Source organism: Vicugna pacos, chromosome 3 (genome assembly GCF_048564905.1).
Source record: "Vicugna pacos chromosome 3, VicPac4, whole genome shotgun sequence".
NCBI lineage: Eukaryota > Metazoa > Chordata > Mammalia > Artiodactyla > Camelidae > Vicugna > Vicugna pacos.
This window is the reverse complement of record NC_132989.1, coordinates 103,533,205-103,551,841: the sequence shown is the minus strand read 5'-3', so window position 1 is coordinate 103,551,841 and position 18,637 is coordinate 103,533,205. Positions and strand designations below refer to the sequence as shown.

The following is an 18,637-nucleotide window of genomic DNA, read 5'->3' as shown; positions in this document are numbered from 1 at the left end:
AGTTGATTCAGCGACACCACAAATGAACTGGTACCCTTTACCTGTACCAGGGCTCAGGACAACAGATACCTCAAAGAGCCAGGCAGATGATACAAGCCAAGTGTCAGGCTAAACGGCATGATTAAAACCGAAGCTAATGATGAGATCCATGCACCTGCTGCCCCAGAACAGACTATTTACTGTAAACACTTGTGCTCACCAAATTTATGTGCACCGTACGGAGACACCCTCTTATCTTTCAGTGCATTTAAGTGCTTTAAATAGAATTTCATGATCTCTATGTTTACTTCAATTCCCCTTTCTTTTCATCTTAAACAGAAGCATAATTACCTGATGGGGCTAGAAGTCGAATCTGGGTCCCTTGCCATCACGGTACCAATGATTGTGCCCACTTCAATATCCTCGTGAACCTCGAACAGATAGGAGGATCTGCTGAAAACGGGAGGCTCGTCCACATCTTCGATAGAGATTTTCACAATTGTCGTGTCTTTAAACGGTCCTAGGTAATAAAAACGTGGATCCACGTGGGTATTTTCTGCTTCTACCTTCAGAGTGTAAAGCCTTCGGCTTTCGTAGTCAAGTGGCTGTATTAAAAATAAATAAGTAAATAAATCATCAAATTAGATTGAGGGGAACTAGATTAGAGGGTCCTTCCAAGTTACAGTATGATTTTTAAAGCCTAGCTGAGTTCTGTCAAGTTGTTCATTAACTGTAAGTCACTAAAAGTAATAAAAATACATAAATCTTTACATATCAAATAGAACTTAGTTTTTACTTTTTATATACTTAGAATGTAATATTCCAGAACATAAGAAGATGAGATTTTAAATCTCAGAAAAATTGAAAAGGGTATTAAGACCTGTCTCCTACAGAGGTGACTCATAAAACATGGGCTGGTGAATTGTGCGTGTGTGCATGTGTGTGTATGTGTGTGTGTGCTGAGGTATTGGCTACTGTTAAGTTTTTCTAGCAAAGAATCAGTTATCATTCAAAATTTATGTTGTGATATTTCCATCCAGTTTAATCGGCTGGCTCATGGCACTACAGAAACCTGATGCAGTTTTGAAGACTAATATAAAACTTTCAGCAGTTACATGAAACACTGAAAAACCTTGGGTAAAGAGAAAAATTTTGAGAGCTGATTGATAGTTAGATTACATTATGAAACAAAAAGGAACTGAAATATTGACTTGGTCACTCCATACTGGTCACCATTCATTTGAAAAACAATTGGTGGGGAAGGGAACTAGCTCAGCGGTGGAGTGCATGCTTAGTATGCACGAGGCCCTGGGTTCAAATCCCAGGACCTCCATTAAAACAAACGAACAAGCAAACAAACATAAAAACAGTGGATTGTGTACCATCTGAGGATAGTTTTGTGATTAGCAGGTGGTTATTTTATGCAAATAGAGTGTTCAGGATATTTCACTAGGACCTATGCCTTATTTTTTCTTATAATGATGGTACTGAGTCTACAATAAAAAACTAGTTACCTTCGAATTGTATCACTGAACATATGTTAGGAGAAAAGTTTAATTTATGGAGCAGAAGGGAAAATGTGAACAATGAAATTATCTTCCCATCCATGCTGTCTCTTTTTATTAGCAACTCTAATTATTGCTTCATACATCTGGATAGATGGCATGCTACTTTTTATGCCTCCAACTGTGATGATCTATGGCTATTACTAGTTATTAACTATTTTTTTAAGAAAACAATGTTAATGAAGGGCTTTTATTAACATGGCTCAGAAATACAATCACACATATATTAACTTGCTTTTTAAATTTTATAAAATCTCAGGTTTCATGTTTCAATCAACAAAAATACTAGACCAAATGTCTAAGGAGAGGTGGAAGGTATAGCTCAGTGATAGTGTGTGCTTAGCATGCACAAGGTCCTGAGTTCAATCCCCAGTACCTCCGTTAAAAAATAAATAAATGAACAAACCAATTGCCTCCCTCCCTCCAAAAAAATAAATAAAAGAAAAATTTTTAAATGTCTAAGGAGATCTTTGGCTTTATGTGCCTCCTATATGTGCATTTACATGACAGTAATATTTCTTAATGGACAATGCATGAGTGGGTAATACTGATGGAAATCTCCACTTTCTAAACAGCCAGATCAGTATTTCTGCTGGTGTCTTGTACCTTTTTCACAGTTATGATGCCTTCCTGTGTGTCCTTCTCCGTTATGATGTCAAACATATCAGTCCCATCGCCATCAATAATTCGGTATTCTACTTCAGCATTTTTCCCAGTGTCAGCATCAGTCGCTTTTACACTTCCAACAGCTGTGCCAACGGGGGACGACTCCAGAACTCGAAGATGGATGGTGTCTGCAAAGAATAAAGAAAAGAAGAGGGAGAGAGAGAGATTTCTCAACAGAGGATTCAAAGGGAAAAATGTGTATTAGAGAATATTATGTATCTTTGACTCTACATTAGATGTTGACTAATTAAAAAGTTGAATATGCCTAATATGGATAAGATAGAGTCTAGGAACAGAACAAGTGAACATGTGGGGGATTTGGACTGTGCATACTATGAATAGTGAGTACCAACCCCTAATGGTATTAGGAATTCTGGTTTTAAAATGAGTATGTTGTCTTTTTTTTTTTCATTTGCACAAATAACTAGAGATTAGCTTTGAGTGCAGATACGTACCTGCCTGTGTTTATACAGTTACAACAAATCACAGAATACAAGGTGAATATTTATATGTTGCAGTGAATATATTTTTATTGTTTTCCCTTTGTTATTTTTGGTTATTTGCTAATCAGTTTATTTCAACTGCAGGGCAGCACATTATAAAATTCCATGAAATCAGACACAGTGGGGAGAAATCCTACTTCAATGTGTGACAGGGAAACAAAGGATAGTCTAAATACAAAGTTGCTCTTCACAGTGTCAGTGTAAAAACACTAAGTTAAACACTAAAATAATTCCATTTGCAGCAACATGGATGGAACTGGAGATCGTCATTCTAAGTGAAGTAGGTCAGAGAAAGAAAAATACCATATGATATTACTTATATGTGGAACAACCACAACAAAAAAAGACACACACGAACTTACTTATAAAACAGAAACTGACTCACAGACATAGAAAATAAATTTATGGTTTCCAGGGCAAAGGGGATGGGAAGGAATAAATTGGGAGTTTGAGATTTGCAGATGCCAACTACTATATGTGGGATAGATAAACAACAAATTTCTACTGCATCACACAGGGCGTTGTATTCAATATCTTGTAGTAACCTAAAATGAAAAAGAATCTTCAAAGGAACATATGTATGTATATGTATGACTGAAACATTATGCTGTACACCAGAAATTGGCACAACACTCTAAACTGACTGTACTTTAATAAAAAAAAAGTTAAAAAAAACACTAAGTTCTGACAAATCCCCTTCCATTCCAGAGGAAAACAAGAATTTCTCTAAGCCCCCAGTGCACCTAGCTGTGCTTCCAGCATGAACAACCTCTACTGCTAATGAGATTCATGTTTCAGCACCTGATCGTAAACCACATGTCACTGACAGATTAATCGACCTGAAGCACACTTCTGATTAGAGCACCTTCTTGCTCATAAACCTTAAGTCATTCTCCTTAATACACATACTTAAGTCTAGACCTCTTAGCCAGTCATGCTCTTGCCAGAGTACATCTTTCCTAATGCGTGTTTTCCTTTAGTCACTTCCAGGAAAGATGTGTACCAAACTGGACTTTTCAAAGTCTTTCTTGTCAAAAATTCATTTCTTACATCTCTCTATACATTCTTTACATCTTATTTCTCTCACATAAAATTCTTCCCCCACTACCCTCAAATAATCATAACACAATTTACCAAATCGGAGAAAACAGCTCTATCATGGGCCGAGTGTTTAAGGGGTGACAGCCCTCAAAATTCATATGTTGGGCCCCCAGCCCCAACTCAGTACCTCAGAAGGTGTCTGTACTAAAAGACAGAGTCTTTAGAGAGGTAATTATGGTTAAATGGAAACATTAGGGCTATCCCTAGTCTTACGTGACTAGTGTCCTAAAAAAGAGACTTAGACACAGGCAGGCACAGAGGAAAGCCCATGGGAAGACAAGGAGAAGATGGGCATCTACGAGCCAAAGAAAGGCCTCAGAAGAATCCACTTTGCTCTGGGACTTCCAGTTTCCAGAACTGTGAGAAAATAAATTTCTATCGTTTACACCACCTAGCCTGTGGGACCTCGTTACGGCCGCCCTAACTAACTAGTCCAGGCACCTTTCCTGCTCGGTTTGAAGTCATTTCCCAGGAGATAGCATTAAGACTGAGTTTCCACCACACTCCAGTTAGTCCCTTAATGTGTACTTTTTCATTCCTTTTCTACATTTTTCTCTACCAATCCCTGGTAACACACTATTGAAAGCAACTCTCCGTTCATTCCTTGGCTACTGTCTGTCTTATTGGCTCTCTCTGCCTTTGCTGTTTCTCCTAGAAACATCCATTTCTGGATATTCAGACAACACTCTCGTTTACTTCCTTCAGATAACTGCTCAACTCTGAAAACGCTTTCAGCAATAACCCTACTGAAAATAATTTTATTGAAAATACCACTCCCAGGTGCTCTTCATACCACTTGCTGCTGCCAGGCATTCTATTATTTACTTGTTTATTTGTATGTACCATGAAGATGTTATACAAACAGAGATAACTTTGTAGTTTTCTCACCTTTTTAATCCCGTTGTATTTTTTGGAGTATAGTAGCTAATACACACTCGTATTTTGGATAACCAAGAAACACCCTAACTCATTTACCAAATCCTAAACTTGGCCAAATCCAATCAAATCTAAGATACTCTCAGTACACACTGCAATCATATTGCCTCTTTGAAAACAGTAATTTTATCAATAATCACTCAGAGCTTCAGAACTCTTCGGTAGTTCCATTTGTATTTAAAATAGAGCATACATAGGCTGGCCCTGCAGAGACTGGCTCCTCTTCCCTCTCAGTCTCTCCCTTCATTAGTAATCTCCATAACACTGGTCTCCTTTAGGTTTTTCCAATATGCTTTTCCTACTTCAGCTTGATACACTTTTCCTCTTTATGAAAGACGTTCTGCACAATTCTCTGCCTGGCAACCTCTAACACTTCCTTGATATATATCTATTTCACTATGCTTCTACCACAAAACATCATCAACTCCAGCCTACTTAGTTAAAAAAACTTTCTTTAAACTTTAAATAACAGTAAGTCATTACCTTTTAACATGTAACTGATTTTTTTCTTTTTTTGCCTTTTTTGGTCCAACTTTTTTGTTTTTTGGGGGGGTTGTTTGTTTGTTTATTTGTTTTAATGGAGATGCTGGGGATTGACCCCAAGGCCTTGTGCTTGCTAAGCACACTCTACCACTGAGCTATACCTTCCCCTCACTGGTCTTTGTTTTAGATATAAGGTATCTGTACACTTCAAGAGGAATTTAGAGTTCTATGATTTATAATATTAGTATTTAAAGTTTTTCAGTATAAAAGAAAACCTGTAGTATAATATAATAAAAATATCAAAAAAGAAACATAATATTAGAACTGATTATACAAATCTTTATTTACTAATTCATACTTGTAAAGTATCTGTACATTTTTTTAAATCGTAGTCACTAAAATAGGCCTAGAATTCCATTCCACCAGAATATAACAAAACCTGAATGCCCAAACGCTGGTCACTAATACAGTGCTTTTCTACAATATAAACTACATTTTTTTGGAGACTTGCTGTTTCTAAGTCTGAGGAATGGAAAGGTAAGTGAAGTTAGGATCCCTTGAGACAGAAATTAAGTGAGATATCAGAGATTATTGTGGTCATAGAAAAATGCAAAGAAACCAATCAACTTGCTTCTTCTGTTCAGCATTTAAAACATTTGAACATTGATAAGTCAATAATTATTTAGCTGATTAAAACACATTAAATCAGATTAGGTTTCTGGCAATGCAAATTAGATCATTTAGTTCAACTTTCTAGCTGGAAATCAATACTTATGGATCACAGAGACAGAAGTACACATTGGAATGTATCAAAAAAGTATGAGCTCCAAGCTGAAGAAAAATGAGAACTCAGAGAAGTAAGTAAAAGCTGAAGCCCCTTTTCGGTCTGAGGATATTTGCCATTTTCACAAAACTGATCTTTAACTTGACGGCCCCTTGAAGCATGGAGAATAATGTCAAAGCCCAGGTTATCCACAGGGTAGTTACACACAAGTGAATAGTTTCCACAATAATCTAGGACTAGTAAGTGCTTTGCATTCCATGGAAGGGTGATCAAGGCGCCCTTCATAACATTTACACTCACCTTGGGGGTTCAGATGACCCTGGAGAGCTGTATTTTTACAGACATAGGCAGCTCTAACTGCTAGGGGAGAAAGATGATGCTGTGGCATCCACAACAGGTGGGGTGAAGGATCACAGGGCAGTCTACAGTGCCTTCAGGGACACTGTGTGTATGGACAAGAAAACCACTGAGATAATGCTACTGAGAGGACTCTGCTTCTCCACCTCCCTTCATACCTTTCTCCCTCAAGTGCCTTTTGCAAAAGTGTGAGACATTAATAGCCCTGGAAATATGTATTACAGCTCAATAAAAATACAGTCATAAATACTTGGCTCATAAAGCCACAAAGGAAGGAAAATAGTGGAGTCAGGTGTCGTAGGTAAAGAGCAACATGCACATGCCTGCTGGGGTGTATGCACACATGCATACACACACATATATACACGCACACGTGCATATGTACATATGTGTATATAAATACATATGGATCCATAAGAAAAGAGAAATAAGCTAGTAGAAAATAGTCGAGGATGTAAATGGAAAACAATTTACAGGAGAAGAAACAAGAAAGGCAAATAGAGAGAGACACTGGATCTTAATCAAACAAATGCAAATTAGGATTAAAAACATGATATGATATCATTTTACACCTACTAAATTAACAAAAATAAAGCCTGAGAAAACCAAGTGTTAAAAGTGATCCAAAAAGAACTATTTATGCAGAGCTGATGGGTGTTAAATTTGGCACAATGACTTTGGGAAATGTGTTAGTGTCCTAGTGTTGCTATAAAAAAGTACCAAAATCAGGGAGGCTTAAAACAATAGAAGTTTATTCCCTTACAGTTTTGAGGGCTGGAAGTCTGAAATCTAGGTCTCTGGCAGGGCCATTCTCTCCTTGAAAGCTTTAGAGAAGATCTTTCTTTGCCTTTTCTAGCTTAGTGTTTGCCAACAATCCTTGGCGTTCCTTGGCTTGTAGATGCATCGTTGCAGTTACATGACCATCTTCTTCCTGTATGTTCACCTTGTCTTCCCTCCATGTGGCCAAATTTCCCCTTTTATAAAGATCACCAGTCATATCGGAAAAGGGCCTCAACCCTAATCAGCTCCTTTAAACTTGATCACCTCTGTAAAGACCCTATTTTCATTTAAAGTAAATTCTGTAATAGTGTGGATTTGGCCTCAAAAATATATTTATAGAGGACACAATTCAACCCATAACATGATTATATGATGTGACGTTAACTATTAGCATAAGTAAAATCCAGCAATGTGCACAGGGAGCATAGCTGCAGAAATGCCCTACAGAATTATTGTTAGTAAAATTTTTAAAAAAAGAGGAAGAGAACCCAAATGTAAAGCAGCATGAGAATAGGTAAGTAAACTGTTACATTATCACACATCCCAATACAACACAAAAGTGAAAACTATGAGCTGTAGTTACGTTGGAAAAATTATGGATGAATTTTAGTTGTATCATATTAAGTGGAAAAAAGCAAACTTCAGAAAATTATATATAGTGTGATACTATTTTTATAAACCATAAACAACAAGAAAAACAATGTGTTTAGGAATAGATTAGTATTATATATATATTTATACATATGAATAATCTTTCTCAAATATATATATGTACAAAATTCAAGGATCATGCAGTGAATGCGATTGTTTTTAAAGTCCTTGTAATGCTTTTAAAGTGGTGCTACTGATATTCTCTTATAGTTATTACATCCTCCATGAAAATATAGAATAAACAAACAAACCCAAATACACCATAAATAATTGTCAAAGTAAGCATCACTTAAAAGTGTTAGTGTTCTTGGCTCTTGACAGAAGTAAACATCTTCTTTTTAAAATTCAACATCAAATGTCACAAATTTCAATGATTATAATTTTAAAAATATATATAATAACAACAAAAGGAAACATAAGTGAGTGTCAGCAGGAAAAAAAAAACCAAAAACAAAACACTGAAAAGCAACCATAAAATAAAATTCAAAAGCAAAATAGAAAACAAATGAAACACTTTAGCTGAATCCTATCAACAAAGCTACTAATGTGGAGTCATCACATGAAGAATATTAAAAATATATCCAATATGTTTTAAGGAGTAAAAGTTACAAGATTTTTTAACTAGAGAATAGCCATAAAAAGTGGCTAGCTATATTGTTATGAAGCCAAATATAATGAATAGATATTAATAATATAATAGTAGAAGCTAAAACAGTTAAAAATAGTGGCTGAGTTAAACAGGAAATTAAAATCACCGAAGGACAGAATTACGGAGCTAGAGGACAAATAGAAGGAAATACACTCAATTAAAAATTAATATATAACTGTGAGATTGGAAAAAAAGAAAAGACATGGCATGGATCAAAATGTCAATGGACTTGTCAAGGTAACCCCTGATCCTAGAAAGATATCGAGCACTGTCATCAAAATTTGCTGACGAAGTTATTTTGAACTTCGAATGTTCACTATAAGCACCGTATTAATCAAGTAGGATAGCCCAACAAAGATACTTTTAGACTCAGCAAATTTCTCTCCCTTTGGGCCTTTTAAAAGAACCTAATAAAGAATGTATTCCAGGAAAAGAAGGGGCTAAATCAAGACATACGATTATATGAAATCTAGAGACCTATATATCCAAGTTACAAAAGTGAGAAAGAAATGCCTGGAATGGCAGATTTTCCCGAGATACAGAGATTAGCCAGCTCATGCTGGAAGGGGGAGACTGAGGAATCTAGGTTTGCATCTCTGAATGTTGCCAAAATGAAGCTGAGTGCTATAAAGGTTTCCCACTAACAAATTCTGAACAGCTGTACACACAGAACATCTAAAGCACAAACCCGTAACATCTTGGGAAATACAACTTTACTAAAGAGGATCTTTAATATTCAATAGTTGAAATCATTACATGGGAAATAAAATGTCTAGAGTTCTTCCTCTTAGACTTTTGAGAACCAGTGTATGCTCTTTTATAAATTTTTGGACTGAAGATCAAACTTTTATGGGTATTGGCATAGCACTTTGAATAACTGCATTTTGAAAATTATGGAGTTTTTTTTTAATGACAGTTAAAAAATTCTTAGATATATTTAGTGCTTCAGTGAGAATGCTGCTGGGACAGAAAGACAGAGAGGAAGGCTGAGAATGGTGGATGTAAAATAAATTTCATAATATGTTTAAATTTGCTAAGATAACCGATAGAGAAATTTTGAAAGTGTTATAATTATATTGGGGGAGAATAGATTGAGGTGTTACTAAGGTCCATTTCCATGAATCATGAAAAGAAGTCAAGAGGTAATATTTAAAAATATCTTAAAAATAACAAGAAAAAGATAATACTTAGAGAAGTGCAGCTTAACCTAGATGAACTAAAAAGAGTAACACTTTAAAATTGTTTTCGGTGATGATTAGAGCTATGGGTGAGGAGGAATGGAATGGGTGGCTTATTTCCCACTTTAAAAATTATCTGTAAACTGAATACTTTGATGCAAATTATTTTAAAAAATTGAACAGAAAATTGTCCTGATAATATTAGAGATTATCAGGTCACGGTAAAAAGTTTCTGTATCATGCATCTTTTAACAGAGAGAGAGAGAACAAAAGAAAAAAAACGTTTTTTGTTTCATTAATTTTACTGTCACGTAGATTTCACTGAGCATTGTCTCTGGGAATCTGCTCTCCCACTTTTTATTTTTAGCTTGAATTTTTTAATTTTTTTGAGATTGCTTATATTTTTAGGCACACGCTTAGATTCTAAAAATCTGTCTGCTTTGAACTTGTCATTATAGCTCTGGTCAAGGATCCAAAATCATTTATCACTTCATTTCATTTCTTGGTTGCTGCAAAGATTATCTCCATCACCAAGTTTATCTCATTTGGATGAGAGTAAGCACTATCTATGTTAATTTTCAGTACTTTTTGAGGGTTAGCAAGGCAGTGATCATGCTCCACTGGTTCATATTATAATAAGCCCAAGTTATTTTATATATGAGACACACGCACAGGAAGTGAGTTGTGAATGTGTATATACATGCACATATTCATTTTTCCCTGAAACACTAATGTAAATGTTTTCAAGGAGTTTCATACTCTCCAGAAAAGCAATGATTAAAATTGAGCTCATTCATCAAAATAGCAGAGATGTTGTTCTTCTGTTGAATAATTCAGCTAGCTATACTATAAAGATATGTACATTGTAGACACACAGAGAACACACACATTCATGATCATTTTGATTCTATGGCAACTTTAGTTCTTAGTTCTTTCAACAGATATTTATTCAGTGCCCAAGATCCATAATTTGATAATCCTTTCTCTGGATTTAGGTTTATGCTCAGAAACCTATTTGGGGACAAGATTTACTGGGTCTATTTTGAAGTTTAAAAAGTGTTTTTCTGTATTTTAAAGGTGTGAAAGGGCTATTCATTCATACTTTACAATTTATTTCCAAGACTAGTCTGTTGAGCACAAGTATCTTAGTTTGTCAAGCAAACTGAAGTTGCTTTAATTAAAAGCCTGCAAGGTGTTTACCATCTAGGGGAGCAGCAGGAGGGGATTCAGAGAGGAGACAGGCTGTACTGCGCAGTGACAAAGGCACAGGGGTACCTGTCACCCATCGTACGTTTCCTGTTTCCTCAAAGACATCTGTTTGCATGCTCCGTATTTTTTTATCTTACAGTTGATGAAGCTTTAATTATGTGGTAAGCTTTCCTATCAATTCCAATTTATAGTTGTTTTAAATTCACTCCCAGGTGTCAGATTGAATCATCTGCTTCTCTTTTAATGTTTAGGGTAGATAAATATTTCTTCCTTCCTGGTGAGTATGTTCTGAGTTTGGTTATCAACTTAAGCACAAAGGCATGAATGTGAGGAGGAGACGAGGAATTGCCATTTCTGTATCACCTGTGCAAAGTTATACTTAAAAATCTAAATGTAATTTTGCAAAGAGGACGCCCTAAAGACTGGGCAAAAGATAAGGCTACTTAAATAAGTGTACTTTGAGACTCTTATCAACAACCTCACATAAAGTTTCATTATTAAATGTTTTAATCAATTTTGATGTATTTCTGTTTTGTTTTGTTTTGGATTCAAACTAAATATTCTAGGTCACTTGTTCTACCAAAAATTTGATCAAAAGGACCTTAGTATCTGAATATTAAAAACACTGCAGATTTGCGTACTGGAATTAGAAGTAATTGACAGCTCAAGGTAAGGCATATGATAGGCAAAGTAAGAGAGGTGACAGGGTGATGGTGACTTCCTCAGGAACAGCAAAACAGATGCCAGAAAACAAACGGAAAAGCAAGGAGGGTAAACACAGGTCTGGAAGCTTGGCAACAAATAGCTGCCATTTTGTTTTGTTGATAAAAAACAATAAGGCTCAAAGAGAGAGAATTTGACTTTTTTCCTTTGTTCCCTGCCCTTTCTTCTATTTTCACATTTACATTAAGAACTCTCAACTTTTGCAGAGTTGTTATAAAAAAAAGCACCACATTCGTGAATCAACAAAATAATTTAACATTAGTTTTTTTATTTGCTTTCTGTGTAATCTTATTGTAAAATCTCTATGCTGCATAATAATCTCAAACAATACTTGCTTTAAGAAAAATGACACAATTATGCACGTTTATAAACCATTCCATTGTACAATGTTTAAAAGACGTTTTTTAATGAGCTTAACAGGAAGAAATTAAAAACAAGATAAAGCTCCTCAGAGGGAACTGCAGAGTAGTTAAGGAAATTGTGCAACGCTAAGTGGGCATTCAGGAGAGAGAGGAGGAGAGCTCAAAGTCACACCAGAGACTGATGAAGGATTGAGGCTTTGAAATTGAAGACTCTCACCAGAGGAAAGGCGGAAACCTAAATCTGTTAGCACTGGAGACATGATCACCAACTTAGCTATGGGCACTTACATTAAATTAGAGCAAAACAAGATGCTGCAAGATGTCTGTTTCCTGTTCATGTCGTTGAAGAAAGCAGCAAAACGAAGCTGTCAGAGAAGTTGTCATTGATTCCCAGAGACTGGGGAATCCATCTTGATTCATTTCTTTGAAATTGTCTCCAAGTTAATTGGCATCAATAGATACAGCAATGTGTGGGGACATAAAAGGTGTGTAGAATTGGGGGAAGCTAGGATAACCTGAAATGAGTCATTCATAAACATATTACATTGTATCAGGTACTCAGTCTCTTTGCAATGTGTCTCGACTGAGATTGTAGGCTTACTAAAAACTCTGTAACAGCGACTTAACTGAGTCTGAACATATTTGCACAGCCACACTTGTCCCTATTTATTTATATCAATACGTACTCAGGGGTATTTTTCCAAGTGTGTTCTAGAGGATGCCACAATACGGAGGGACTCTGAACCCCATTATGAAAAATGCTAAGTAGTTTAGTCTAAGGCAACTTTCCACAGGAAGGACTGGAGAGCTCCAAGGGGATTTCTGTACAATTTCCACACACGCGTATTTCTCTTAGAGAATAATGTGTATCATCACACTTGGAAATTGTGCACTTCCTAGTTATGTTACTCTAAACAGTTCACCTCGCTGAGATCACACGTGTCCGTTTCCACTTGCATGTCATGTGTGTACCTCAGATCAACATGTTTCACTATTAGGTATTTAAAACCCACTAGCTTTCTGCAGGAATCTTAACTCAAAATGTGCAAATCAACCGAAATCCCTGTCTCTCTCTTCAAACAGGCTCTTCGGGTAGAAAACTAGAAAGTATCTTTTGCTCTCCTTTCTCCCTCAAACCTTTTATCGACCTAATTACTGAGCCCTGCGGATCACGCACTTAAATAGATCTCAGATCCTGCCTCTCCTCAGATGCAGCTCAGACTCCTATTGACTCTTGAGCATCCGACTCAAGCAGTGTGCAGCGTCGCTGCAGGAATAATTACATAAAATGAAGAACTATGCCTGGCACTCTCCTAAAGAATGCCCCTTAGATAATGTACGTGACTTTTTATTTTTGTATCCCATACTTTTCAGGATGCTGATTCTGTTACATTTCCATTCTCATCTCTCACAGCCCCTGCTTCAAACCTTGGGATCCAGCCACACCAAATCACCACACGTCCCCAAATGCCACCTGTGTTCATCCCGTCCTCCCTGACAAAAACACTCTCCCCCTCAGTGCCCCTTCTCCTGCCTGGAAAACGTGTATAGAATTTTCTTTCCTGATCCCCTGCTATCTAAAGAGTTCATCATTTTATGATTTGGGCTTTAATTGACAATGATAGGATGAATGTTATTGTATCATTCTACATATGTATGTGTATATATATTCATATATGTGCATATGTACTTAGATTTATGCAACCTATGGTACAGCCTATATCTACACAAAAGCAAGTAAAAGAGTGAAGGAGACTGTGAGAGAAACTACAGTGTCATAAATAAAGGTGTGTGTATGTGTGTTTGTGAGAGAGAGAGGGACTGTGTCTAACTTTCAAAATGCAATCATTTATGGATGCATTCTGTCTCTTTATTTCTCCCTATAGCATAATTAGTTTATTATTTCCTATCATACTTCTTGTCACAGAGCAGGGCTTCAATCAGTATTTAATAAAGCAATGTATGCTTTAATAACAATCATTTTTGTAATTCTTACAAACTCTAGGTACTGGAGCCATAGAGGGAAATCCTATAAATATTTGAGGATATTTTGGTGGTCATGGTACAAATCGAGCTATATCTAACCTATATAAATTGTAGAACAGTGCTTTTGAATAGAAAAATATTCATTTTTTTCTAGATAATATAAAAGGGGAAAAGAGGCATTTTTAATTTCATTCTCCTCTTTCTCTGGCTAAAGCATCTTCCTTGGGACAAATCTGCCTGTTGCTCTACTTAAAATGTGCTTGATAATTTTAAAATACGCAGATCAGCCTGGGGCCTACATTACCTTAGAATCCCCAGTAGAGGAGAGGGTGACTCTATTTACAAAGCGAAAATCAGCACTTATTAAATCAAACCTCCCTTGCACCAGCCAGGGATCATGGTAGTCTCACAACTCACTGTAAGCACGTGTCTTAAATCCCTATGTATATCATACCGACACTTCCTTGAAAAACCTTGTCTCATGCAAACTTGTTTATTTATCCTCCAAGCAGTGAGGATCTTAGCAAAGCAGTCACTCCTGTTCGGTCCTTAGGTATCACAAAAGCACTAACAAATAAAGGCTTGATTTTCCTGGGTTTGTATCAAAATGCATGGACATTTTAAGAATTCAGTATGTCCTACCTAAAGTTATACCCACATATAGGTACTGAATCAGTGAATTAACAAAAGGAAAGATGCACCAGGGAAGATAAAGGAAGTCTCTGATATACCAATTTCTTCCTTGGTATAGCGGTTAGAAACAGCTTCCTGAGTTACTGCACCTGGGCCCTCACCTAGCTGTTACTCCTTTTCCAGCTGTAGAACCGTGGGCAAGTGACTTAAGTTCCATATTTCCATTTTCTTTTGACTAATGAAATGGGTAAATAAATTTATTATGCTTATAATTATACAGATATGAAAATTAAATGAGTTAATTTATGTTACATTTTATAGTGTTTAGTACATGCTGCAACACTGTGCCTGTTAGTATTACTTTTATACTGCTGCCTTATTTTATTTAAATGTAGGTAAACCAGACAATCCATATTTATGTAATTAAATGAGCCAAAGTCAGTAGCCAATAAAGGTCACACAATTAAAATGAACAAATATCGATATGAAATCTCTTCTAGGCTCTGAGTGGTTCTGGAATTGCATACTATTGCATCTGAACCGGCTGTATGTGTATATAATCTTTGAATAAAATCTGATGGTAAATACAAACTATTGGCTTCAAAATAGTCAGGAAATTAGAGTCTCATTAAGTTTACCCATACACGCATATGTCCCATCATCTATAACTTATCTTAAAAAAAAAAACCTTTCCTAGAAGTGAGAAATTGTGTTAATTTTCAGAACTAATGATCAAATGGTAAATTACTGATTTTTATTACTATTCTCAATAATTCAAGACAAAAATATACTAGGCGGCAATAAATTCACTGTTTTGCGAGCACTTGGGATAGATCTATAAGCTTGCATAATAAATACATCAAATTCTCATAAATTTGGCATTGATTACATATTTGCCTAATACTCTGAAACCTAAGAGGTCAAAGACAAGTAAGTACAAATAAGACCATTACTCGAGCATATTATATTTTGTGTGCAGTTTGTAAATTTTACCTCTTCGTAAACTCTCAGCTCAGCTATTACATAAATGTGCTTACCACTGGCTCCTGACTCCCACTGGTCCGTCTGAGCTCGTGCAGACACGTCTGTGACTCAGTGCTGAGCCGACCAGGGGCACGGTTCTGCGAGCCCTGCGTTTCTCTGCAGCCCATGCCCACGGCTAAGTAAAGTGAGAAATAACCTATTCTCTTTTTCCTTGTAACACGACGTGTGGAAAAGCAGCTACATGTGAGTAAGGAGCTGTGGTCTTCTTAAACTATGTCCTAGAATTGGCTCTTTTGTGGGCTGGAATTTTTGCCTGATCTCAGATGCTTATTTTCCTTCCTTCTTCTTGAGTCCTAGTGAAATACTGTCCCATCCAAATACCAGAGCCAAGTCGAAGGCACCAGCTGGTTGGCTGGAACCCTGACCATCTGCATAACGGCTTTTTCTCAAGGCCTGGACCTTCCTTGCCGCTGCCCATCCCTTCCTGTCTGATGTCTAACTTTCCTTTTGTCTTTCTTTCTTTTTTTGGAATGGATTTGAGAGTCTTAACTCTACAACATTCTCTGTTGCATTAAGGCAAAGATGCCGGGAGTAGCCTCGTATCTGCTGATCAGCTATCCCTAAATCGCTGACTCTGGTCTTAGATGAAAATCAGTCTCATACTATTTTCCCAGAGATGCTTTTAAAACAAAGGCCACGTGGGCACCAATCCCATTGTCCTGGGTGTTTATGCCAAGCCCGACAATAATCAGGTTCCAGCAGTTTAATTTTTTCACAGATCTTTTCCATGAGCCTATTTTGTTTTTCTGATTTTAAGGAAAGAAGGAAGTACATGGGGTAAAAGAAACTAAAACTTTCAGGCATGAATACCCGGGGGTTAGATTTTAGGTGGGGAAGTATAATGCTTGTCTATGTCAGCACAATAAAACACAGTAACATTCAAGGACCACAGAGCACTTGAGTGCTCGCAGAGCAGGAACATTTGGTCTGGAGGCCTCACTCGTGGCAGTGCTCATTTGTTCATACAAGGGAAGTACATTCATTTTGTAGTGGTCGCTGAGGTTATAGGTCTTTCCAGGCTTAAGGCACTTTTATTTAATCTTGGGTTGGCCGTGAATGAATAGCAGCATAGCATCAGAGCAAGAAAAACAGTAAGATCAGAAACATTGGACATAATGCTTGAGAAGGAAGAAGGAAGGCGAGGAAAGTCCATATATATGGAGAAGCTTTGTATGTCACAGTTACTATGTTTTATATATGCCACTTATTTCTTAATTCTAACACTAAATGCAGAAACTGAGATCTAGAGAAGTTGCCTCCTTTTATGCATTTTCAACTTTTGAAATTATTCAGGCCTCCTCAGAGGAGCTCCCCTATCATCCTTCCTAAAGCCCCACCCTGCCATCTTCTAGTCCTTTATCCTGTGTCCTTCATGTATGTGCTCCACAGTCAGACATCATCTGTGCAGGGCATCATCACTTACATTTCTGCACCATCAACCAGCAGCTCAGGTCCTTGGTTCGCCATTGTAGCCCCAGTTCCTACTTAGAGCCTGGGATAAAGGAGGCTCTCAAAAATTATCTGCTGAACACCCTTAATCCAGGATTTGTTTCCAACTATTACAACATATTCCTTTTCTACTTTATTTCCTTGTTCACTTCTGCTTCTTAAAGTGCAGGCATTATTTCTCTGATCCTCTTCCTACCTTTTTTTAATTCCTCAGTTTACTACCCTCCAGCTTCTCGGAAATGATTTCTACTAAAACCAATCGGGAAAGATCACCTACTATTACCCCCCATTATGTAAATTCCAATAGCTGCTACTCAACACTCATTTCATTTGACTTCTTCAAAGCAATTGTCATTTTTGTCCTTTCTGTTCTTTGTTATTCTGGTTTTCTAAGCATTGTCAAGTTACAAAAATAGACAGAAAATAGAAAATACAGAAAAGCAAACATTACAGTCATCTATTATTTCATGACTAACGATTATCCTCACCACCTCTTTGAAGCACGTCCTTTCCCGTTTGCTTTTTTATCTTCACAGAATTTTCCCTTTCATAAAGGGGTGATTTGGTTAACTTTCAACTTCATGAATTCTCCTTCTTTTCCTAACCTTATGGCTTGTAGCAGTTTAAGAAAGGATTTAGATCAAGAGATACATCCTCCAAAAAATCTTCCACTGTAAAGGATGCACTCAACCCCCCTCCCCCATATTTGGAAAAGTGCTCCTTCTTCTTCACACCTGCTACATTCCGTACATCGGTTCCATCACACTCATCATTTTGTACTAAATATTCTCTCCCCTGCTAGACAGTAAGCCACTTGTAATCAGGAGTCAAGACTTCTTAATCTTCGTGTTCTTAAATGCAAACACAGTGCCTATCACTGGAAGGTGAGCAATAGATTTTTTTCTACTCTAATGGTTTTTAAAATTAAACTCAATCACTTAAAAGAACCCAGAATTCTGAAATAATTTCAACAGTTTTGGTAGTAAAAATGCAATTTAATATCGGAAGCAAAAGAACCTAAAATATTTTTGGAACTCAGTTTTCAGGTGCAAAAACCTTCTAACCCATTGTCTCTCTTTTAGAATCACACTGAGGTGCACATGTTCTATTAATGTTCACATGTTTATATACCTCAAAAACCACAAGACCATAATGATCACTTAGATCAGGCACACAGTTATGAGTTTGTTCATTGCAATAATAATTCACCATCTTCAATGTTCCTGTGAGTATTGGGCTCTCTGATCTAATCTCCCTCCAATCTCCTCGTCGTTTGGTATGATTCAACCATGCTGGTCTTCTTTTCTTGACATTCAACTTCCATTCAGCACCGTTCAACTTCCAAACTTCCAATTCAGGGTTTCCCTCATGCTGTTACCTCTGCTTGAAGGATTTTCCCATCTCTCTGTATGGCTGGGTCTATTCCATCTTGCAGTGTTTGGATGAGATATCACCTGTTGAGCAAGACCTTCCCTTATCCTCCCCCTTGGAACACTCATGTTCCTCTTTTTATCCAGAACTGTATATCTGTATAGTATTTATAGTATAGTATAGTATAACATATCCTTATCTGTATAGTATTTTTTTCTTACGTATATT

The 18,637-nt window shown here is 36.7% G+C and overlaps 1 protein-coding gene across 3 annotated transcripts in view; it reads right to left on the bottom strand.

Moving 5' to 3' along the window:
* The window catches only part of LOC102532653 (cadherin-10), a 104,706-nt gene that overhangs the window by 21,298 nt on the left and 64,771 nt on the right, over window positions 1-18,637 (bottom strand). For all 3 annotated transcript variants that reach the window (XM_072951277.1, XM_015235438.3, XM_072951266.1), the window contains exons 5-6: window positions 2,151-2,338; window positions 331-584 (exon numbers count right to left, since the gene is read on the bottom strand). In XM_072951277.1, the coding sequence (XP_072807378.1) occupies window positions 331-584; window positions 2,151-2,338 (442 nt within the window). The remainder of the gene's footprint in view (window positions 1-330; window positions 585-2,150; window positions 2,339-18,637) is intronic.